The 24525-nt window shown below is 41.7% G+C and overlaps 2 protein-coding genes across 3 annotated transcripts; both read right to left on the reverse strand.

Annotated features, from left to right (window-relative positions):
* Positions 1 to 3370: 3370 nt before the first annotated feature.
* On the reverse strand, positions 3371 to 6138 carry LOC115111016 (5'-AMP-activated protein kinase subunit beta-1-like). 2 transcript variants are annotated; one of them, XM_029636902.2, is made up of 8 exons: positions 6030 to 6138; positions 4979 to 5164; positions 4651 to 4820; positions 4427 to 4520; positions 4231 to 4345; positions 3934 to 4067; positions 3738 to 3806; positions 3371 to 3541 (listed from the first exon to the last, which is right to left on the reverse strand). In XM_029636902.2, the coding sequence occupies exons 2-8, from the start codon at positions 5138 to 5140 to the stop codon at positions 3464 to 3466; spliced, it is 822 nt and encodes a 273-aa protein (XP_029492762.2). In that variant the 5' UTR covers positions 5141 to 5164; positions 6030 to 6138; the 3' UTR covers positions 3371 to 3463. The 2 variants fall into 2 exon arrangements, with proteins under 2 accessions (XP_029492762.2, XP_029492764.2); XM_029636904.2 differs by having other exon boundaries at positions 4979 to 5159; positions 6030 to 6135.
* Positions 6139 to 10983: 4845 nt separating this feature from the next.
* On the reverse strand, positions 10984 to 24271 carry LOC115111017 (transmembrane protein 233). The gene is made up of 3 exons (XM_065011258.1): positions 23869 to 24271; positions 11975 to 12109; positions 10984 to 11851 (listed from the first exon to the last, which is right to left on the reverse strand). Exons 1-3 carry the CDS (start codon positions 24055 to 24057, stop codon positions 11840 to 11842), a joined length of 336 nt encoding a protein of 111 aa, XP_064867330.1. The 5' UTR covers positions 24058 to 24271; the 3' UTR covers positions 10984 to 11839.
* Positions 24272 to 24525: the final 254 nt, after the last annotated feature.

Below are 24525 nucleotides of genomic sequence, written 5' to 3' on the forward strand. Positions count from 1 at the left end.
CTCGGTCCCTGCATTGATGCACCTGTACTGACCTCGCCTTCTGGATGATAGCGGGGTGAACAGGCAGTGGCTCGAGTGGTTGTTGTCCTTGATGATCTTTATGGCCTTCCTGTGACATCGGGTGGTGTAGGTGTCCTGGAGGGCAGGTATTTTGCCCCCGGTGATGTGTTGTGCAGACCTCACTACCCTCTGGAGAGCCTTACGGTTGTGGGCAGAGCAGTTGCCGTACCAGGCGGTGATACAGGCCGACAGGATGTTCTCGATTGTGCATCTGTAAAAGTTTGAGTGCTTTTGGTGACAAGCGGAATTTCTTCAGCCTCCTGAGGTTGAAGAGGCGCTACTGCGCCTTCCTCACCACGCTGTCTGTGTGGGTGGACCAATTCAGTTTGTCCGTGATGTGTACGCCGAGGAACTTAAAACTTACTACCCTCTCCACTACTGTCCCGTCGATGTGGATAGGGGGGTGCTCCCTCTGCTGTTTCCTGAAGTCCACAATCATCTCCTTTGTTTTGTTGACGTTTAGCGTGAGATTATTTTCCTGACACCACACTCCGAGGGCCCTCACCTCCTCCCTGTAGGCCATCTCGTTGTTGGTAATCAAGCCTACCACTGTAGTGTCGTCTGCAAACTTGATGATTGAGTTGGGTGCGTGCATGGCCGTGCATGGCCATGCAGTCGTGGGTGAACAGGGAGTACAGGAGAGGGCTCAGAACGCACCCTTGTGGGGATCAGCGGGGTGGAGATGTTGTTACCTACCCTCACCACCTGGGGGCAGCCCATCAGGAAGTCCAGTACCCAGTTGCACAGGGCGGGGTCGAGACCCAGAGTCTCGAGCTTGATGACGAGTTTGGAGGGTACTATGGTATTAAATGCTGAGCTGTAGTCGATGAATAGCATTCTCGCATAGGTATTCCTCTTGTCCAGATGGGTTAGGGCAGTGTGCAGTATGGTTGCGATTGCGTCATCTGTGGACCTGTTGGGGCGGTAAGCAAATTGGAGTGGGTCTAGGGTGTCAGGTAGGGTGGAGGTGATATGGTCCTTGACTAGTCTCTCAAAGCACTTCATGATGACAGAAGTGAGTGCTAAGGGGCGGTAGTCATTTAGCTCAGTTACCTTAGCTTTCTTGGTAACAGGAACAATGGTGGCCCTCTTGAAGCATGTGTGAACAGCAGACTGGGATAAGGATTGATTGAATATGTCTGTAAACACACCAGCCAGCTGGTCTGCACATGCTCTGAGGACACGGCTGGGGATGCCATCTGGGCCTGCAGCCCTGCGAGGGTTAACACATTTAAATGTTTCACTCACGTAGGCTGCAGTGAAGGAGAGTCCGTAGGTTTTGGTAGCGGGCCGTGTCAGTGGCACTGTATTGTCCTCAAAGCGAGCAAAGAAGTTGTTTAGTCTGTCTGGGAGCAAGACATCCTGGTCCGCGACGGGGCTGGTTTTCTTTTTGTAATCCGTGATTGACTGTAGACCCTGCCACATACCTCTTGTGTCTGAGCCATTGAATTGTGACTCTACTTTGTCTCTATACTGACGCTTAGCTTGTTTGATTGCCTTGCGGAGGGAATAGCTACACTGTTTGTATTCAGTCATGTTTCCGGTCACCTTGCCCTGGTTAAAAGCAGTGGTTTGCGCTTTCAGTTTCGCGCAAATGCTGCCATCAATCCACGGTTTCTGGTTTGGTTAGGTTTTAGTAGTTGCTGTGGGTACAACATCACCGATGCACTTTCTAATAAACTCGTTCACCAAATCAGCGTATTCGTCATTGTTGTTGTTTGACGCAATGCGGAACATATCCCAGTCCACGTGATCGAAGCAATCTTGAAGCGTGGAATCAGATTGGTCGGACCAGCGTTGAACAGACCTGAGTGCGGGAGCTTCCTGTTTTAGTCTCTGTCTATAGCCTGGAAGCAACAAAATTGAGTCGTGGTACCACGACTCAACTTATATGCGTCGTGGAAGTTAGAATAACAATGATCCAGGGTTTTACCAGCCCTGGTAGCACAATCGATATGCTGATAGAATTCAGGGAGTCTTATTTTCAGATTAGCCTTGTTAAAATCCCCAGCTACAATGAATGCAGCCTCAGGATATGTGGTTTCCAGTTAACATAGAGTGAAATAAAGTTTGTTCAGGGCCATCGATGTGTCTGCTTGGGGGCATCAAGTGAGCCATGTTTCCGTGAAGCAAAGAACGTTACAGTCTCTTATATCTCTCTGGAATGCTACCCTTGCTCGGATTTCATCAACCTATTTGTCAAGAGATTGGACATTGGCGAGTAGTATGCTCGGGAGTGGTGCGCGATGTGCCCGTCTCCGGAGCCTGACCAGAAGACCGCTCCGTCTGCCCCTTCTACAGCGTAGTTGTTTTGGGTCGCCGGCTGGGATACGGTCCGTTGTCCTGGGTGGTGGGCAAAACAGAGGATCCGCTTCGGGGAAACTCGTATTCCTGGTCGTAATGTTGGTGAGTTGACGTTCCTCTTATATCCAATAGTTCCCACTGACTGTATGTAATAAAACCTAAGATTACCTGGGGTAACAATGTAAGAAATAACACGTAAAAAAAAAAAAAATACTGCATATTTTCCTAGGAACGCGAAGCGAGGCGGCCATCTCTGTCGGTGCCGACAGATATAGTCTCGTTATTTTACTGCTGCTCTTTAACTACTTGTTACTTTTATTTCTTATTCATATTTTTTAAATGCATTGTTGGTTAGGGGCTTGTAAGTGACAATTTCACTGTAAGATCTACACCTGTTGTAGTCGGCGCATGTGACTATTAACATTTGATTTGATGCTGCAATTGCTGCCAAAGGTTAAAAAAAAGCGCTGAGTAAAGTTTCTGAATACTTATGTAAATGTGATATCCGTTATTCTTTTTTTATACATTGCTAAAGTTTCTAAAAACCTGTTTTTGCTTTGTCATTACAGGGTAGTCTGTAGATTGACGAGTGGGGAAAAACTATTTAATCCATTTTCGAAAAACAAAATATTGAAAAAGTCAAGGGGTCTGAATCCTTTCCGAATGCACTGTAATATAGTTATTGGAGTGTACGAGTGGAAGTGAGATCAAAAGGTGTTAGACCAAGAATCAATATGCAAAAGCAGTCTAACAAGGTCATTTCTGGACTGAATCCAATAACGTTTTGTCCACCTTGGTTTGTGTATTTATATGGCTATCTCCACTTTCTGGTGTAGTGTTGTAGCAGCTGCTTTTGTCTCACCATTACACAATGATACTTTTCCATTAACTAGCATGATAAGCGTCTGTTTGGCAAACGCAGGTCTTTTTCCATGCGCTAATATGAAGATATCTGAACATTTTAACTCTTAAAAAGGTCAAGTGGTCATATTATTTACAAATCATCTGAGATAGAGAAGTTTAATCATCGATATAAAAAACAGAATTATACAAGAATAGATTTGAAACGTTTCTAGGCAGGAAGCACATGATGGCATGATTAGATCGGCTTGTACAGAAGTGTGGTCACATACTTCTTTTTGTAGCGGTGGGTTGCGCTAAGAACCATCACCCCATCCTGAAAGAAAATAAAATAGACACGGATCAGGCAGGAATGTCTTGAGATGCAGAGTTGAGGTCTATTTAACACAAGATTTGAATTGCGCTATTCTATGTCAAATTCAACGGACAACAGGAAATGTAATTGACCCCATCTCTGCTGAGGTGTCTGGTCTAGTGAGGAAACAAATGAGTTGAGAGCAGCAATGATCTACCTTGATGGAGAGGGCATAGAGGTGGTTGAGCATCACATGGTTGGGCTCTGGAAGAAGGGCTGGGTCACACTGTTCAGGATATAGAAAACAAACAATTAGCACTAAGAAATTGACATCAATCAGAGAAAATAAAAACATATTTCCATAATCATGACTCCCAATGAAGGTGTTCTCCAGCCTCTAAACCATCACTCACAGACACGCCAGTGTCCTTATTGAGTAGGACTTGCAGCAAGTGTGGTGGCAGGATGGGGGGGTTCTTGAGCTTGTCGCTCGTCTTGGTTATGTATGGGTCCTGCTGGTAGGGTCCCGGAGGGGAACTCGAGAGGTCTGAAATCACAGGGACACATACTATGATTCAATGTGCAGTAAACCACCAGGTGAAATTAGGCACGTTAATTAATTTACCATCAGAAATTAAATGGCCTTCAACACTAAATGGAGTTGTTATTGGTAAAACACATACATTATGATGGTAATCAAGCATCAGTACCTGACATGTCTGCACATTCCTGAGAATCAATCATGAGGGCATCAAACACCTCAAAGTCAGTCCTCTTCACCTGAATGACATTATTGACCGTGCCAGTTTTGGTCGTCAACACAGCCTGTGAAGGATGAAATACAGTTGAAAGACTGAACACAGAGGGAATGGTATTATATCATTCCGACAGAGGGTTTGTACTCACCGCTGTCGGGTCGAGGGTCCACTGTCCATCTACACAGAATTTATACTGATGCTCTCCCTCAGGCAAGTCCACAACCGCTGCAAAGTTGTTCTGGCTGGGTCAGAAAAATAACACAATTACAAAGAATATTGAATAGGAAACATCATTCAATTTCAATCCGTATCAACTATTCACATTTTGCCAAATTAAAGTGCTTTGTTCAGGTTTTCCCCAAACCTGCTCACCTTTTGTTGAGGGGAATCTTGGTGGCCCAGTTGTTGAATGATCCAGACACAAAGATCTCTTTGCCAGCGCCTGTCCAACGGAACACAGTGGGCTTGGCCTGACTGGGACATTTACTGTCACTCTCAAGGTCCCGTTGCCAGGCTAGAAACTCCTGGATCTCCTGAGGAGCCTGGCACAATTGGACTCACATTAACATCATCACTACACATTGAGGCCCACAGAAAAAAAATGTTGGGTTTAGCCTGCCCTACAGGCAACCTTGTAAATACTTCAATGTAAATCTGAATGAATTAACCCCTTTAGACTTCACTATCTATATTTCTGTACATTTTTAGCCTCTCGGGTGTTAAACAGGTCAGCATCATCTGTGCTGTCCATGATAATCTTGGGCCGTGCTCCATCCTTGGCACCTTGTCCATCGTCACGCTGATAGGGCCTCTCACCCTGACCTGCACTGGCCCGCTCACCACTACTGCTGTTGTTTCCCATTCTGACTCAGCAACAACCACTGCACTGATCATCAACACACAAGTATGGAAAAATGATCAACAACAATAATACTGTTAATATAGTACACATCAGCCCTGATATATAGAAGGAACATTGACATAACGTAATATGAATATATCTTCTAATATCTGACATTTACATGACAGAAAATATTTTCAGAAGCTGGCCTGGTTGAACATTTAGCCAATCTGAGCATTTTCTTGTTGAACAGACACGCTTGCACCAGGGTGGGACAGCAGCGTTCCTGTGTATATTAAGGCACGTGCACAGTGCCGACGTCAAATATGGCTCGGAAAGCATACCTCAATCCAGGGATGAGAAATGGGTTGTGCTCAGAATTGATCACTAGGACAAAAACGGCAGTTTACTTAAAAACTATCCGTCATTCAATCTAATCGGTGTAACAGTTGGGATAATGGGACGATTCGAAGCCCATTACTCATCCCTGATTGAAGTAGGGGCCTATGTTTCCAAGCCATATCTCGCACAGGCTACACCGTGCCTTAATATACACAGGATGTAAATAAGCAGGATCGAATCAGCTGGCGAATCCTCCACCAAAGCATATTGTAATTCATTGAGAAATGGCCAAGACCAAAATGTAAGCATTTGATAAAATATCCCCGTCTCCTGACATGACCTATACCCCTACCCCCAACACAAACTTGCTCGCAAAAACAAACACTGGCGCAGACACACACTGACATTAGGTTTGCGTTTCCGTGCATCAGCAAAAACCATATGACCTACTATATATACCACCTATGGCATAAACTGCCTCGCTACTCAAACTTAAAAACACATCACATCCGGAAGATCCATGCCAAAGTAACATTGAAGTAGGCCTAATTGTTTTCACTTTTCTTACCTTCGTTTAATTTCTGGAAATGATAATACTGGGAATCTACGCTATTGTATTTCCTATCGCCATTTTCCCCTGAACGGGTAAATGGTAACCTAACCCAAAGACAGACTGTAGGCTGCACGAGCACACACCTCTTCCTGTTTTTTCGCATTCGAAGTCACGCCTGTCTCGGAATGATTTTTCAGACCATTGAGTACAGTACAATTTCAAAAACTAGTGTAACCTTTTCTAGGTCACAACAGAAAACACTACTGTGAAGCTGGAGCAAATTTTAGGAATGGCCATGATGGATTCCTAGGTTTAAAAAAGGAAACGTTCAGGGCCCGGTTTCGCAAAAGCATCTTAAGCCTAAATTAATTTTAGAACCATATAATTTATCCTATGGTTCTAATGATGAATTTAGCCTTAATGTGGCAATCAGCATCTGAAACAACACGTGAATTCGCTCATGTTTCGGTAAAAAGCCAAGGAATGGGACTGGAGAAATGTAACAACTCTCAAATTCATAGACAGAGCTATGGATGCAAGGACTGACCATCCATGATATCACAATTATAGTTTTAACCATGTTTTGAGGCTATATAGTGTTAGTTACATGTACTTTGTTTACCAATATTGGAATAAAACAAGCGTATATGTTGGGTTCTGATGTGGTATGACAGTTATACAAAGCTCACGAGGCATTCTTCAAGAATCAAGTAAAAAAAAATAATGTAGGAAACTGCAGATTGCCTCTTTAAGATGATTTTGGGAAACCGGACCCAGGTCCATGAACAGACCTGGGTTGTGTCGCTTGAACTTTTGCTACGTTGCGGTTTGTGCTGAACTACACGTTTTTCCAAAAATTTATGTAGGTTCTTGAACAGACTTTGAGAAACGTTGTAAAATAATTATAATAAGTTGTACACTGCAAATTGACGACAAATAAACCGAAAAAGAGATTGAATTTGAAAATAACAATAATTTCATACCTGGATTACATTGATAAACGATCACATTCTCTTTTTTTATTTGTGTGAATACTTGGGAACAGATTTCCTGAATGATTCCTGGTGATTCTGGTGATTCTATGTGTCTAAAAATTATTATTATTATTTGTTTTAATCTAAATGTTTTTTTTTGTGTGTTTTTTAAAAAACTTTTATTGAACTAGGTAAGTCAGTTAAGAACAAATTCTTATTTACAATAACAGCCTACCAGGGAACAGTGGGTTAACTGCCTTGTTCAGGGGCAGAATGACAGATTTTTACCTTGTCAGCTTGGGGATTCGATCCAGAAAGTACCTGCCGCCACTTTGGGGGCCTGTCATGCCAAAGTGGTGGCAGGTACTGTCATGCCAAATAATGTCCCCCGGCCAAATAGTGTCCCCCTCTACGTCACAATGGGATTCGATAAACTATTAGTTTCTGGGAGTTGGGCAGAACCCCTAGGTCCTGGAGAACAAGAGCAGAGTTAAAGGGAACAGGGTAGGAGACAGAGACTTAAACAAGAAAACACACAGGTTACTCTTTACTTGAGAAGATTTGATGGATTAGTGCAGTGTCATAAATGGGAGATATGTACTTTTCAACAGTTTTTGAAGGTATAGCCTACCTGAAGCTGGTCCCCCTCTGACTCAGAGCACAGAGAATCAGACTGACCCGAACCCGCTGGTTCTGGTGGATGGGATACCTCCTGGGTGGCTCGGACAGTCAATGGTCCTAAAGTCATTAGGAGAGGTAAATTGAAGAGGTACATTTTTATAAGCTTAGCATAACTACCATTTCTTGCTTTCTCAAATGTCAACCAAAGCTTAACATACTTTGTCTGTTGAGCTTCACTGAAGTGTAGGGCGTCAATGCTTCCAGTGGTCGACCGTCCAACTGTCCAACTGCAGAAGATTGTTTGCTTCCACTCAGGTAACCCTAGGAAGACAAAGAGCAAAATATCAGTGTTAGGGAAACTAAAACTAGCTCCAGGTTATTTTGTGTGCAAATACAAATAGTGAGGATATTTTTTATGCTCACTTTATCAGACGGTGACCCCAGCTAGGAGCAAAAGAGCAGCGAGGTTTCCCAGGTCACACCTTCCTTTCATCCTTCTTCCAAACCAAGCAATTCACCCGGATGTCGTAGCACTTGGTCCCCTTCTTGACTCTGCTCGGTAGCTCTCCTTCTGTTTCTCCTGCATCTTGTCCATGTTCAGTCTCACCTTGATTGATGACAGAAATACATGCAATTATATTTCATATTACAAATACATTTCTTACATATCTCTTGGAGGGCCAGAAAATAAATTAACAGCAGACAATAACTTTTACCTGGTCAAAAACCTCCACATCCTTCTCAGTCCGTGCCTGAAGGTGGTACTCAAAGGTGTTCTGATCTGGTTCGACAACTTCCACCACATCAGGTGGGGTTTCAGTGATTTGAAAATACGTTATACAAACATAGCAATAGACAAACAACAACACTAAGTCAATCACAAATTTGAAAGATTACAGCATATACAATAATTGTATATACAATTGCATTGTACTCGGAGGGAGGAAAGCGATATCTATTGACAATGTAAGATATTGAAATATGTCTGATAATGTACCATGGAATGTGTCAAAAATAAATAAAACAAACCATTGGTGACAGAAGATAACCTATAACATCCATACCTGTCCAGAGTTCACGACCTCGGTCACTCAAGATGACCTCAGGAGAACCGTGGGTGTTGAAGATGTCCACCATCACCTTGGAGGTGGCCTAGCTAGTCTCGTCATTGATGGGTATCATACAAAGCAACATTTATTTTTGGTTCCAAGCACCCTTTTTAATGGGTTACAGAAGGGAATGTAGAGTTAAGCACGTGCTCTTCCTTTACTGACCTTAATGGGTATCGCCTCCACCCACTTGGTAAAGTGATCGGTCGCCATCAGACACCAGCTGTTGCCATTCCTGGATTTCGTGAAGGGTGCAATGAGGTCCACCATAACATTTAAAGTGTTAGAGAGAAGATTACTTTATTCTTACCAGTATCTGTGCCATACAGTATGCAGATTGACACACACAAACACACACACACACATATTCTATAATTTTGAAGTCTGCTGTGGTCAAATAAAGAAACCATTACAAAACAACTTATCAGGGCAAAATTTGAATTGGGACACTTACCGATCATATGCCATGGTGAAACAACTTTGATGGGCTTCAACTCCGGCGCCACAGTCTTCACCCTCAAACTTCTGGCAGGCTAGTCAGGGTACTGACCTTTAAGCAAAAAGTGACAAATTGAAACATTGTGTGCTCTCTGATATGACATTAATTGAAATCATAATAACTTCAGATATAATAGAATGTGATTGATAAACAAAAGGTTATTTCACTTGCCCAGCTGTCCACCTCCTTGACAATTCCCCGGCAGAAGAAACGTAGGTTGATTTTGGCAATCATGCGCTTCACTCCGAAATGGCCAGCATGCATCTCGGTCAGAACGGCCTCCTTCTCCTTACCACATAGAGGGTGACACTATTTGGCATGACAGACCCCTGGCATATAGCCTAGCCATACTGAATAGATACATTTTACTTTTATTTTGAGTAACATTGAATCAAGTCTTTGATAGCCTAAAATAAATAATATGGAAATGCTGTGCAAGTGGGGTTTACACTGATTAAACATCTTTGGCACTTATCAATCAAGTTTTAGAAGACTAATATCACATGTCTGTCTCATATAGTTGGACGACGTAACATTGTATCTGTCCCATTATGGCATCTCTGAGAGCATGGCCAGCACCATTGAGGCCATCTCCATTTTAAAGTAGTACATTTTCTTCCTCTATGACTTCTATGAGTTGGTAAACAAACTGAAAGGGTGCATACTGGAGTGTGTTGTTTGAACAGGTATAACGCCAAGGTTGGGGACTTACTACCAACTGCAGTTATGAAATGTTTGTTTACAAGTATAATTCATTGGCTGATCCCTTTTGATGACCTGGATGGAATTATGTTATCATTTCTTAACCCATAGGAAGTGCCACCTGCTGACTACTTCAAAATGGTGAAAGTCCTCAATGGGGCTGCCGATGTTAAAACAGACTTTTGGGAACTAGAGTCCTCTATGGTCTGTTTACACATATGACTCCTGATTTAGATATTCTACGGTATCCCTGCTCAACCATTGCAGGTTGACTTATTCCTCTAATGCTTTCACACGGCTATCCAGTTTCACCGTCTCACAACTGGGCCACACCAAAATATACACTGGGAAACCAGTCACAAAGCTTTCCTCAGAGGCTCCAAAAAGTGTACCCACTTAGATAAACTCAGACTGGGGTGTGAAAAGCAGTCTTAGCAGGTTTGTATTTTTTATTTTTTTTAACCTTATTTAAACAGGAAATCCTATTGAGACCAATACTTCTTTAACAAGGGAGCACTGCACACAATCATACAAATTAACAAAATTTACAGTTTTGACCCTGAGGTGTAAAAAAAAATATTATTTTGTGCATGGATTCAGTTTGCTGTGCACTGCTCAATGTTGAATCCTTAAATTCTTGACTGAAATTAAACAAAAGATTAATGATCATCGCTCTCATCTTCACCATCTTCATCACCACCACCATTGCATCATCCAAATAATGACTAAGGGATGTTGGGTTGTTGAAGCCATCGTTAAGGTACCAGCTAAGTGCCAGGCCTCTATTTATAGCCTTTGATTATGATATTATTACATATCAGAATACAGGATCCTCCAGACTCTGCAGATTGCAAAGGCTGTGAAGGATACGTGGGAATGTGGGACATGGGGCATGAGGGGGGAGTAAGGAAGGCAATCAGTCAAACAAACATCTCACCCATCAGTGCTTTAACTTTTGGCTTCTTGGTGTATGAATAAGTGCATGTATGCTTGTGTGTGTCTGTGTGAGAGAGCGAGAAAGAGAGAGAGGTCATGCAGGTAGAATGTCAAAATCAAACGCTAACTTGAAAATTGCACAACATTTATTGGAATACAACACACACGTTCTTTACCACAAGTGGCTGAACATCCATTTCAGTTCCATAGTAAAAGTAAGAAAATATGAATACATATGTAAATTCTACATTCATCAGTACTATTTCATTTTTATAATTTTTCAGATGATAAAATATAAGACAGAGCAGCTGTAAGACATCAGGCTATGATACAGGAGAACACCACAGGGTATATGGCATGTTTGTACTGAACCCTATCTGTGTTCACATTTCATTAGGATCGTGCAAGCTCTCAGTGCATCAACTACTGCTTGTCCTTTAAACAAGCCTACATAGATTTTACTCTGTCTAGATCTATAAAATGAAAAACATACACACATAGAAATGAATGACAGGAATTATGCCCCTTTAACCATCTCACAATTCATTTGCCTCTGCCCTTTAGGCTGGTGTACAATACTTTTGTGTTTTTGGTATGTATAAACAATAAGCATTCATAAAAAATGTATAAAATGCTACTGTACAATACTGACAATATAATGCTTTTTTAAGTTTAATGTCAGAAAATGATCTGTGGGTTGGTTCCATAGACTGCATGTTCCATCAGATGCGGCCAACAGCATACTGTACATTACAATAAGACCGCTGAATGTTGCTTCCTGTTTTCACTACAACGTAAACTGATGTGAGGGTTATCATAATAAGAATACAGACAAGATGATCCATCCCAGGATTCAGGCTCAAGCCCGATCAGCTGACGATGCTCTGAAGAATGTCTGGTCTGAACATGAAAGTGCCCAGAGAGGATCCTTCCCCAGGAGATGATCACTCCTGGTGAATGTTGCCATCTTTCATCCTCCAGCATTCATACAGCATTCTATGGAATTGAACAGAGATAGAAAAGCACAAAATAGTTCATTATTAAGATCTCCCTATAATATAAGCAAGAAAAACATTATTGTGAGTATGGAATCAGGTACACTGATGGTTGTAATCATACCGTGGTAAAGTGCACTATGGATAAGATCAGGATGATCAGGAGGCCAATGATCATGGAGGCTATCGCCATGTGAAAGGCTTTCCTACCGAGCCTCGCGGAACCCTCATAGTCCTCCTCATCATAACTGTTCTGAGACTTCAGAAGACAGGAGAGGGAGAAACAGAGAGAGAGGGCAGGAGGACAAGAACAATGGGTACTGTTGAGGCAGAGCAGCAGAAAATATCACTTTTAAACAATTAGAACCATTCATCAATAAACGGTGTAAAAAAGTGTTTTATAATTATTAATCAATTAACAGTGTACACCATTAGTGGACACTGGGGAGATACAGGTATGTTTCATCCCAGCCAATAAACCATCTAATATTTAGCCAGAGATTCAGAGGGTGACACAACAGTTAAAGAGATCATTATTCTATGAATGGAGGGAAGAGTGACGCTGTATCATTGGTGAGTCAGATGAAAAGGCTGGACTGGACCTGTAAACACTCAATCATTTCTATGGGAAACCCTTCTGGCACTGATCAGTACACTTCTCTGTTTCTCACCCTGTCCCTGTGGCATCTTAAATTCATGTTTATATTAAGGTTTGTCAGAGTGCTGTGGATTACTCAGTGTCATGTGCTCCTCATCTTGTTTCTCACAGCCACAAAGCTGCAACAGCTGCCATTGGCACACATGAGGTTTAATGGATCCTTAAGTCGATCTAATTAATATAATAAAATAAATCCATCAGAATCAGTCTGTTTGAGAAAGAGATATCTGTTTACCACATCTGCCTGTTTGCTTTCCTCATCTGCTGTGGAAAGTGGCAGAGCTACAGCATTGTTTGTCAGACTCGGGGCCTCATTTAAAACCGTTGCGTACATTTTATACTAGATATCTGCTTGCACCATTTCTGAAAAGCCTGCCCATGCACACAATATTGAGATTAATAAACTTGGTGCACACCATAAGTATCCTATGCATTTTCCCGTTATAAATCAGAACTGTTGTAAAACTGTACTCGTGAACGAACATTATTATAACTCCGCCTAAAAATTGTCCACCATTCACCTTTTATGGTGACAATAATGTCCTTATTTGCTGTATACTTTGGAAGTATTAGAACTAGGCTAAGACACTATCTAAAGGAAATAGTCATGGAAAAGTGTATCAAATGTTTTTGGAGAATGTTTTCTTTTGCTGTGATATTTGATGTAGTCTAACTGACCGTTTCTGAAAGACAAAACAATTGCAAATTGTTGTCGACCTGTAAGCACACTGTTTGATTTCAATAACGTTTTGCATTTACTTTTTCCCGAACCTAAATATGTTGCACTGCCTGCGAATTCTGAAACATTGAGTGGTAGCCTACACATTTCAATGCAAAGCATCAATTGTGTATCAACTGTCTGTTCACCTGTTCAATTCTATTATATGCATAGAGCAAAAACAGGAAATTAAAAGCCTATTTAATACCTGTAGGCCCAATTAAATTAGACATGCACATGGCAATTTGTTGTATGGCTACTTTGGGAATATGAACTCATGTCCAGAAAAGGTGAAAACCATTGCAAAATATATTTATGATATGTATTTTGTATTATATTTATCAATTAAATATTGTCTACTCCAGAAATTTGACATTACATTATTCAGACGTAGCCTACAAAAGGTGAACCATCTGTTCTACGTTAAACTGAGCTTCAGTTCTGATCACAGAGCTAAATAGTTGAAATAGCTTAACTACGCTGAACCAAAATATAAATAGCTTATCTACACTGAACCAAAATATAAATAGCTTATTTACACTAAACCCAAATATAAATGTAACATGTAAAGTGTTGGTCCCAGAATAAAATAAAAGATCCCAGAAATGTGCAGTTTGGTCACACAACACAATGCCACAGACATCTCAAGTTATGAGGGAGTGTGCAATTGGCATGCTGATTGCAGGAATGTTCACCAAAGCTGTTGCCAGATAATTTAATGTTAATTTCTCTACCACAATGTTGTTTTAGAGAATTTGGCGCTACTTCCAACCGGCCTCACAACCGCAAACCCCGTGTAACCACGCCAACCCAGGACCTCCACATCCGTGGGATCATCTGAGACCAGCCACCCGGACAGCTGATGAAACTGGGTTTGCACAACCAATTAATGCACAAACGGTCAGAAACCGTCTCAGGGAAGCTCACTTGCGTGCTCGTCATCCTCACCAGGGTCTTGACCTGACTGCAGTTCGGTGTCATAACCAACCTCAGTGAGCAAAAGCTCACCTTCCATTGCCACTGGCACGCTGGAGAAGTGTGCTCTTCACTGAAGAATCCCGGTTTCAACTATACCGGGCAGATGGCAGACAACGTGTATGGTGCTCAGTTTGCTGATGTCGACTTTGTGAACAGAGTGCCCCATGGTGGCGGTGGGGTTATGGTATGGGTAGTATGGTATAAGCTATGGACAACGAACACAATTGCATTTTATCGATGGCTATTTGAATGCACAGAAATACTGTGACGAGATCTGAGGCTCATTGTTGTGCCATTTATCCGACGCCATTACCTCATGTTTCAGCATGATAATGCATGGCCCCATGTACACAATTCCTGGAAGCTGAAAATGTCCCAGTTCGTCCATGCCCTGCATACTCACCAGACATGACACTCATTGAGCATGTTTGGGATTCTCTGGATCATCGTGTACAACAGCGTGTTTCAGTTCTCGCCAATATCCAGCAACTTCGCACAGCTATTGAAGAGGAGTGGGACAACATTCCACAGGCCACAATCAACAGCCTGATCAACTCTTAGGTTCAATCCAACATATGCACTACAACTGCCTCTGCAATGCAATGCTGCAGGGCAAATGCAGCTTTCCATTGGAAATGAATGTACTTCTGGTGTACCAAAATGTAATGACGCTGTCGGGGTGGGTTTGATTGAGGCGTTACACCTCGATCACACCGACAGCTTCATTGCATTTTGGTACACCATAAGCAGTGGCGACCCATCATTCAGGGCAGGTGGGACAGTTAATAAAGCTGCATACACACATGGTCTCTTTTTTGTTTTCTTGAGTAAGTCAGCTCCAAAATGCAGGTGTTTCAGCCTAGCTCCGTGCTTCTGTGGTGGTGGGACGAGCCAACAGAAGAAAATAGGAGCACTGCGCCATGATTGGCTCAGTGTTCTGTCACTCAGTTTAAGTCCTTAGTAAGGGTAGACATCCAACATTTTAGCCCTTTGGGTCCTGCCATAGAGTTATATTACAAGTGCCCTTCCAAGAAGGCTCAAGGTCATTGGCCACAGATAAAATTACGTCAAATCATGTTATATGTACAGTAGCTTTGATTGGACTGAGGATGTCAAGCTAAGAAAGTAACACTAAGTGTATGTTGTGTAGTAAGCTGTTAGTAGCCCATGTGCCTCACCCTAATAATTTGGTCTATTTTAACCAACGCGGTATTGTAAACACGTCGTTCGTGGCCGGTGTGTGCTTCTTTTTGTACAGCTTCGACAGTGCTACCGATAGTAGTGGTGGTGCTTGGCTTGCACATGCAAATTCAGCACTCAAACATTCTACAATAGAATTGTGTTATTTAATGTGTCAATTGAAAAGCTTATTTAACAAGTCAAATAGTGTTATATGACATGTATCTCTTTTGACACTCAAAGACACAAACGACGTGCAATGTGCTTCACCCTAATAATTTGGTCTATTTTCACCTCTTAAATTCACCTACTGTTCTAACTTGGTGGTGCACATGTAGCCTATAACCTGTTTTAGAGAAATGTAATCATTGAATATTGTAAGAGCTTTCATTGTCTATTTATATGCCCCCTGTATTTACCCTACGGTTCTGACTTGGTGTACAGAGAGAATACTGTAAGAACGGCCCATGTTCTGAATTCTGTTGCTGTACAAAAGTGCTGAAGAAATAGTTATATTGACTATGTCCGTCGTCGCTCGCTCATTAACGTCTTAATCAAAATTACGGATTGCCTCTTATCCACTTGTCATCCCCTTGTGCCATAGTTTGCACATCTCAATTGTTAGTGGAAACCACATTTTTTAAAGCAAGTCAGCCATATCGGCTATGTTTTTTTAAAAGGCAGTAAATGAGGCTGAATGAACTGTTTTGCTGCCAGATAAGGCTCCGCTGAAAGCCAGGTGTAGCAGTGGTAAGATGTTGGGACTCTGCTGTTGGGATAGCTTTTTGTAGGCCATAACAGTTTGTGGGTACTGTTTGTCACAGTTATAGTGAAATTAATGTATTATTTAGTGTTGTGTTGTGGCTTTGCTGGCATGCATCCCACATTTTTGTTTGATTGCCCCACCAAGATTTACATGCTAAAATCGCCACTGACCATAAGTACATTCATTTCCAATGGAACGCTGCATTTGCCTTGCAGCAGGCAGGGGCAGTTGTAATGCGTTCTGTGTGGTGCATATGTTTAATCTACTGAACGTGTGCGTCAAACTGTAGACGTCTTGACAGACATGGTAGCAGAAGGTGAATGTTGAACTTTTGTTGCATACATATACAGATGACGCTGCACACTATTTTACGCAATGACGCTGTCGGTGTGATCCAGTCCTTACAGAGTAGACTACGTGTGCTTCCATTAGCTGGCTTGGTGTAGGAGGAAGATTTTTGTGTGTGAAAAAATATTAATGTCTAGGTTACACTATCCAGCGAATCTCCCGCAAAATCATCTTGTTGTCCCACATTTGGGTCTTTTAATTTAAATGTGGTCACCCACATCTGAAGGTAACCAGGTACCATTTTTTTAAAAATATGGAAGTATGAAAGTAGTTTTGTGACAACAAAAAAAAGGGGTTAACTGTGTCTATATACTATATATATCTCCTAGATTTAGGACAGACACTTCAAAACCTTATTCCTTATGATTAAGTTTAGACTGTTTTGCCATTTATGAACGTGTTATTCAATGCATTTCTAATGGCTGTAGTAGTAAAGGCCACATTCAGTATTTAATCAAAAATATATACAGTATACACTACATGGCCAAAAGTAGGTGGACACCCCTTCAAATAAGTGGATTCGGCTATTTCAGCCACACCCATTGCTGACAGGTGTATAAAATCGAGCACACAGCCATGCCATCTCCATAAACAAACATTGGCAACAGAATGGCCCGTACTGAAGAGCTCAGTGACTTTCAACATGGCACTGTCATAGGATGTCACCTTTCCAACAAGTCAGCTCATCAAATTTCTGCCTTGCTAGAGCTGCTCGGGCAACTGTATGTCCTGTCTCCAGAAACAACGTCAGCACAAGAACTGTTCATCGGGAACTTCATGAAATGGGTTTCCATGGCTTGGCAGCAGCACACAAGCCTAAGATCACCATGCACAATGCCAAGTGTTGACTGGAGTGGTGTAAAGCTGGAGCAATGGAGCAATGGAAACGGGCTCTCTGGAGTGATGAATAACGCTTCACCATCTGGTGTCCGACGGACTAATCTGGGTTTGGCGGATGCCAGGGGAACGCTACCTGTCCCAATGCATAGTGCCAACTGTAAAGTTTGGTGGATGAGGAATAATGATCTGGCTTTGTTTTTCATGATTCGGGCTAGGCCCCTTATTTCCAGTGAAGAGAAATCTTAATGCTACAGCACACAATGACATTCTAGACGATTCTGTGCTTCCAACTTTGTGGCAACAGTTTGGGGAATGCCCTTTCCTGTTTCAGCTTGACAGTGCCCCCGTGCACAAAGCGAAGTCCATACAATTTTTAAATTTTATTTAACAATGTATTAATTGTCATTTTTTACAATTTAACAATCATCAGAAAAATATGACACAGATAATGCCCCGTTACTCCTTCCACCTACACAAAACAGCATGCTACATGGGAGCACATCGTACAAAACCCTTCCCTCCCCAACCCATTAACACCCCCCTCCCATCTACCAGGATATTAGCTTTGATGATTAACAAAAACTAAACAGAATGACCTTCACATTCAATGTAGAAAATAAATTATCAACGCAAAAACAAATAATACATTATGAAAGAAAATAATGAGGCAGCTAAGGTGACATCTCTAGAAACTGCTGAAAGTCCCCCCAGACCTCATTAAATTCAAAGGGTTCATTACGTGAATTGTAGTAATTTCTTCAGATGGAATATAGGATGTTAGTTTTAACCACATCTGCTTGCTTGGCGGAGTGTCACTCTTCCATTAAATAGCTGTGCATTTATTGGCTGCAATGACCGCCAATTTAATTAATCTGGTTTTGCAGAGTCATCTCCAAGAAGAATAAGGGAAGGATCTAGTGGTACAGTAATTTTAGTGACCTGTGATAAGATCTGAATAATGTTATTCCAATAATTGCCTTGCTCAGGGCAGGACAAAAACATATGCATAAATGTGCCCAAGGTGTAAAACCTAAATGTGTTTTACACCTTGGGCAAAATGTAGATTTAAAAAAAATGGATCTTATACAGTCTCTCTGGTGTAAAGTAGATCCTATGTCAAATATTGAATTGCATCAATTTGTGCCGTGTGTTAAATTAAATATGCTGAGCATCTAAAAAGAGCTTTTCTCATCCTCAACAATGAGGACAAGGTCATCATGCCACTTCATGCAAGCCTTCAGAGCGTCATCGTTCCCCAACAGACCTTGAAGACCAGAGTACACGTAAGAAATTAAACCTTTGACCCCTTTATTCCCAAACCACAGTTGATCAATTATAGGTTTACAAATGGACTGAATCCTACCTCCCTGTTGAGTGGCAATATAATGCCTAACCTGTAGGTACTTTAAGAAATTAGATTGAGGTAACTGAAAATGAAATGCCAGTTATTGAAAGGATAGTAGTTCAGCTTCTCTATACAGATGACCAAATGTTTTAATTCCTTTGTTGAAACAAGAAAATGTAATAGCATCTCTCAGGGGTTTGGGTAAGATGGGGTTATTATAGAAATGTGTTTGTTCATATATAGATTTATACCCTTTTGTTTGTTTATGGACTACAATCAATAAGTGTTTTTAATGAAAGGGTTGTTTATGAGACCTATCAAAGCTTTAGGTGGGCTAATGTAAGGTATATTTGCCAATATTACTTCCTCTATCTGTCTCCAAGAGGGTGAACTTGTTGTATTTTGCCATACCCACACAGCCTTTAACTGAGATGCCCAGTAATACAACTGGAAGTCAGGTAGGGTAAGTCCTCCTTCTGAGTGCGGTTCGCATAAAGTTGTGAGTTTCACTCTGGGGGGTTTCCCTTTCCACAGAAATGAAGAGACCTTCCAATTAATTTGTTTGAAAAAAACTTTGCGAATAGGAAAGGGAAAAGTTTGAAAAAGGTACCAAAGAATTTTGGTAATATATTAATCTTTACACAATTGACCCGCCCAGTAAGAGAAATTGGTAAATCCCACCATCAATCCAATTCTTCCCCAACCTTTTTGAGAAGTGTAGTATAGTTCAGTTGATATGTCTTAATAATTTCAGAAATAATTTGCAATCCAAGGTATGTCATTTCTTGTCTCCAAGAAAACAGCTGACCTAAGATTGGTTTCTGCATAGCTGCCCTGTTAATAGACATAATTATACTCTTTGATAGGTTCATTTTATACCCTGAAAATGTCCCATATTCTTTCAGGATGTCAACTAATGCTCAGAGTGAAATAATGTATCAGCAGATAGCGAGACCAGATGTTCAGGCCCACCTATACGAACACCATGGATGGATGGATGAGATCTAAAAGCTGCCAGTGGCTCTACAGCCAAAGAAAAAAGGAGAGGACTAGCGGGACAACCCTATCTTGTGCCACGTGATAGAGAGAACTGTGAGGAAATGTTTCCATTAGTCAGAATCTGAGCTACCGGATATTAGCACAGTAATCTAATCAGACCTACATACTTAGGTCCAATATTCATCCTCTGTAAAACTTCAAACAGTTAGGTCCATTTTATGCAGTCAAAAGCTTTTTCCACACCTAATGAAGCTGCCAGTACAGGCTCTTGGATATTCTCTACATAATGCATAATATTAAATAATCTTCTGATATTATCAGGAGATGAGCGGTTTCTTACAAAGCTTGTTTGGTCCATATCAACCAAGTCAGGAAGAACCTTATCTAGTCTAAGAGCTATGAGTTTTGCAAGAATCTTATATGAAGTGTTCAATTAAGTTATTGGTCTATGCGACCCAAAAAGCAGAGGATCTTTCCCAGGTTTGAACAAAACTGTGGTCAGTGCTTATTCAAGTGTGTCTGGGAGCTTTTCTGTCTCTATGGCATAATTAAACATATCTCAAAGAGGCTCGATTCGTTTGGGTAAAAATGATCTTTAGAATTCAATAGGGAATTCGTCTAACCTAGGTGATTTTCCCCCAGCAATGTTGAAAATGGGTTCCCTAATTCCCTCAAATGTAATCTCTTTCTCATAGTACTCTCTATCCTTATCAGTTATAGCTTGTAAATTGAGTTTGTTCAAAAACTCATGTATTGTGGCAGGGGCATCCCCTTCAGACTTGTACAGTGTTTCATAAAACTCCCCTAAAGACTAGATTAATTACCTCAGGACCCTGAACAACTGTATTATTTGTTAGCCTAATAGAGCTAATATCTCTACCAGCTTCCTCTCGCCTTATCTGCCAAGCCAGCAACATTCCTGCTTTATCATCTCCATGTTCATAAGACTCCTGAACATCTAATGAAATGGCTACCCAGACTATTTGCTTGCCCCCCCCCTACATGTAACTCTACCTACATGTACATAGTACCTCAATTACCTCGATACCAGTGCCCCCGCACATTGACTCTGTACCGGTACCCCTCTATATAGCCTCGCTATTGTTATTTTACTGCTGCTCTTTAATTATTGGTTACTTTTATTTCTTATTCTTATTTATCTTATATTTTTAAGGTATTTTTTATTATTTTTTAACTGCATTTTTGGTTAGGGCTTGTAAGTAAGCATTTGACTGTAGGGTCTACACCTATTGTATTCCACATGTGACAAATGTAATTTGATTTGAAGGGGGTAGATCCAGAATTTTGGGAATACATTCCTTCTACAGCCTCCGGGTAACCTTGAAATCACAAATTCGAGCGCTTTTGGAAATGTTCGTAAGAATCTCATTTCTACCCGAGTTTAGAGATGGCATCTTCCAACTTCTTGCACTTTTGATTCACGTCCTAGCGAACATCCTGGATGGCAGCCTGGTGGTCAGCATGGTCTTTTACTAACTTTGTCACTCATCCCTTTGACTTTTTGGTCTTAGAGGAGGTCATTGACCAGCACATCAATTTTGCGGAGGCGTTCAGAAAGTGTCTCTTGGATTTTTGTTACACCCTTGTCCATCTCCATTCTGAACCATGCTGGTGCTTATTCCAAGCTAGCATCCGTCGAGGCTGAAGAAGGGCTGTCAGAGGTTGACACTTTTCCATGCCTCGTCTGAGGCTTTGCTATATTGGGCATCCGTTGTTTTGGCGATAAAAGAGATCTTTTAACTTCCTACTCACTATTAATGAACAGGTAAACCATGTCAAAATGCCTTAACATTTTATGAAAGTTCAAGGGCGCTATGCAGACACGTCTTGTTAGAGCTTCGCCATTGCTGGAAGTCTACATAAATTATTTTTGAGATCGGTGTGGAAGAACTTGACTGCTCTGCACAGAGCCCTGACCTCAACTCCATCTAACATCTTTGAGATTAATTGGAACTCCAACTGCGAGCCGGGCCTAATCATCCAACAACAGTTTACGACCTCACTAACGCCCTTGTGGCTGAATGGAAACAAGTCCCCGCAGCAATGTTCCAACATCTAGTGGAAAGCCTTCCCAGAAGAGTGGAGTCTGTTATAGCAGCAAACGGGGGATCAACTCCATATTAATGCCCATGATTTTGGAATAAGATGTTTGACGAGCAGGCGTCTACATACTTTTTGGTCAGTGTATATATTAATTTCACCCTAACCCCCCTTGCTGTTACTTCAAAAACAATAAGGCTTTACTCCAAATTTGGACACTCAGGGCTGAATACTGGTGTGTTAACTCAGACAGTCACACAAATCATACATTGATGTCACATACTCTTAATCAGTCCATACAGTGCCTTGCAAAAGTATTCACCCCCCTTGGCGTTTTTACTATTTTGTTTCATTACGACCTGTAATTTAAATGGATTTTTATTTAGATTTCATGCAATGGACATACACAAAATAGTCTGAGTTGGTGAAGTGAAAAAATTTAAAAACTGAAAAATTGTGCGTGCATATGTATTCACCCCCTTTGCTAAGAATCCCCCAAATAAGATCTAGTGCAACCAATTACCTTCAGAAGTCACATAATTAGTTAAACAAAGTCCACCTGTGTGCAATCTAGGTGTCACATGATCTGATCTCAGTATATATACACCTGTTCTGAAAGGCCCCAGAGTCTGCAACACCACTAAGCAAGGGGCACCACCAAGCAAGTGGCACCATAAAGACCAAGGAGCTCTCCAAACGGGTCAAGGCCAAAGTTGTGGAGAAGTACAGATCAGGGTTGGGTTATAAAAAAATATCTGAAACTTTGAACATCCCACGGAGCACCATTAAATCCATTATTAAAAAATGTAAAGATTATGGCACCACAACAAACCTGCCAAGAGAGGGCTGCCCACCAAAGCTCACGGACCAAGCAAGGAGGGCATTAATCAGAGAGGCAACAAAGAGACCAAAGATAACTCTGAAGAGCTGGGCTTTACAGAAGAGTGGCCAGAAAAAAGCCATTGCTTAAAGAGAAAAATAAGCAAACACGTTTGGTGTTCGCCAAAAGGCATATGGGAGACTCCCCAAACATATGGAAGAAGGTACTCTGGTCAGATGAGACTAAAATTGAGCTTTTTGGCCATCAAGGAAAAAGCAAACCCAACACCTCTCATCACCCCGAGACGACCATCCCCACGGTGATGGTGGCAGCATCATGCTTTGGGGATGTTTTTCATCGGCAGGGACTGGGAAAATGGTCAGAATTGAAGGAATGATGGATGGCGCTAAATACAGGGAAATTCTTGAGTGAAACCTGTTTCAGTCTTCCAGAGATTTGAGACTGGGATGGAGGGTCACCTTCCAACAAGACAATGACCCTAAGCATACTGCTAAAGCAACACTCGAGTGGTTTAAAGGGAAACATTTAAATGTTTTGGAATGGCCTAGTCAAAGCCCAGACCTCAATCCAATTGAGAATCTGAGGTATGACTTAAATTGCTGTACACCAGCGGAACCCATCCATCTTGAAGGAGCTGGAGCAGTTTTTCCTTGAGGAATGGGCAAAAATCCCAGTGGATCTGTGTCCATTTACTTTGATTGTCTAAACTCTCCCGGAATGTTAACCCTCCAACACATCTGGGATCAGGGATTTGACAAAGTCGTGGACATATATCCTATCCTGTAGTTGAACTTCAGCTCCATTCATGACCGAGCACACATCGTCAGCATTATGTGTACGTGTGTGACGCTGACGGAGGTTCAAAGAGGTGGACAGGCTATTTTTGTAACTCATGAGACTGAACTTCACAGGCACACTGACTCATTAGACATTCAGTGATCATACACCACTGACACACTTGCACTGAGACAGGTGCATCACACAGAACAGCATGTATCATTTCAAATAAACTGTTGTGCCACAAAATTACCATGAAGAGTTGTCATGGCTGAGATTTCACTCATGATATACTGCTAATAAAATGATCAGTGTTTCTCAAACATTTTTAAACACAGTCAAAATAACCAGTCCTCAATACCTTAACAGTATCCAGAGATAAGAGGTCACATATCATTGATCCATCCTCTTTACTTCATGCCTGTCTAAAGATGAGATGTGTACTCTATTCTTGACCAACATTGAGGTAGAGGCAGACATCATTGACCCAACTCTTGATCAGACTCACCAGTACAGAGAAGACCAGAGCCACGATGTTGACAGGCCAGGCTGGGCAGAAGCAAGTGAGGATGGTCAGGTAGACATAGTTCTTCAGAGGGGGGACATCCTGGGCCTCCCTGCCCCCCAAGTGGTCAGCACTCACATCCAGCAGCTGCTTGGTCTTCACCTCTGTTGGCTGGGGCGTCCCTGGAGACATTGGACCGGCTAAACAGGTCACACTGGTCAGTCAGAGATGGACAGAAAGGAAGTAGAAGAGCCAGGTAAAAAAGTAAGCCAATGTATGGGAGGAAAAACCCTACCTGGGGACGAGTGTCTTAAGACTGTCTTAGGTGTGAGAAGACTGAAGCAGACTAGGGGCTCCAGCCAGAGATGAGAGATTACCTAATTACTTTCAGGGGTGAATACTATCCTTCTTCTGAGAGAGGAGGGGCACTAGAGGACGGAGAGAGGGAGGGACAGGGAAGAAAGTGAGATGAACAGAGTTCAAGACAGAAAAAGTGAAGAGAAAGTAGATTAAGGCATGCACATAGGGCCCGATTCCAATTGAGTTAATTATGCCTTTCTTACGCACTTCTCAGTAGTTGATATTCAGACTTACCTTGTGCAGGTGCTCAATGGGCTTTGCAGGCGTGGTTCCCTTGCACACATTGAATACATGTAATTC

The sequence above is a fragment of the Oncorhynchus nerka genome, linkage group LG27, assembly GCF_034236695.1.
Source record: "Oncorhynchus nerka isolate Pitt River linkage group LG27, Oner_Uvic_2.0, whole genome shotgun sequence".
Taxonomy (NCBI): Eukaryota; Metazoa; Chordata; class Actinopteri; order Salmoniformes; family Salmonidae; genus Oncorhynchus; species Oncorhynchus nerka.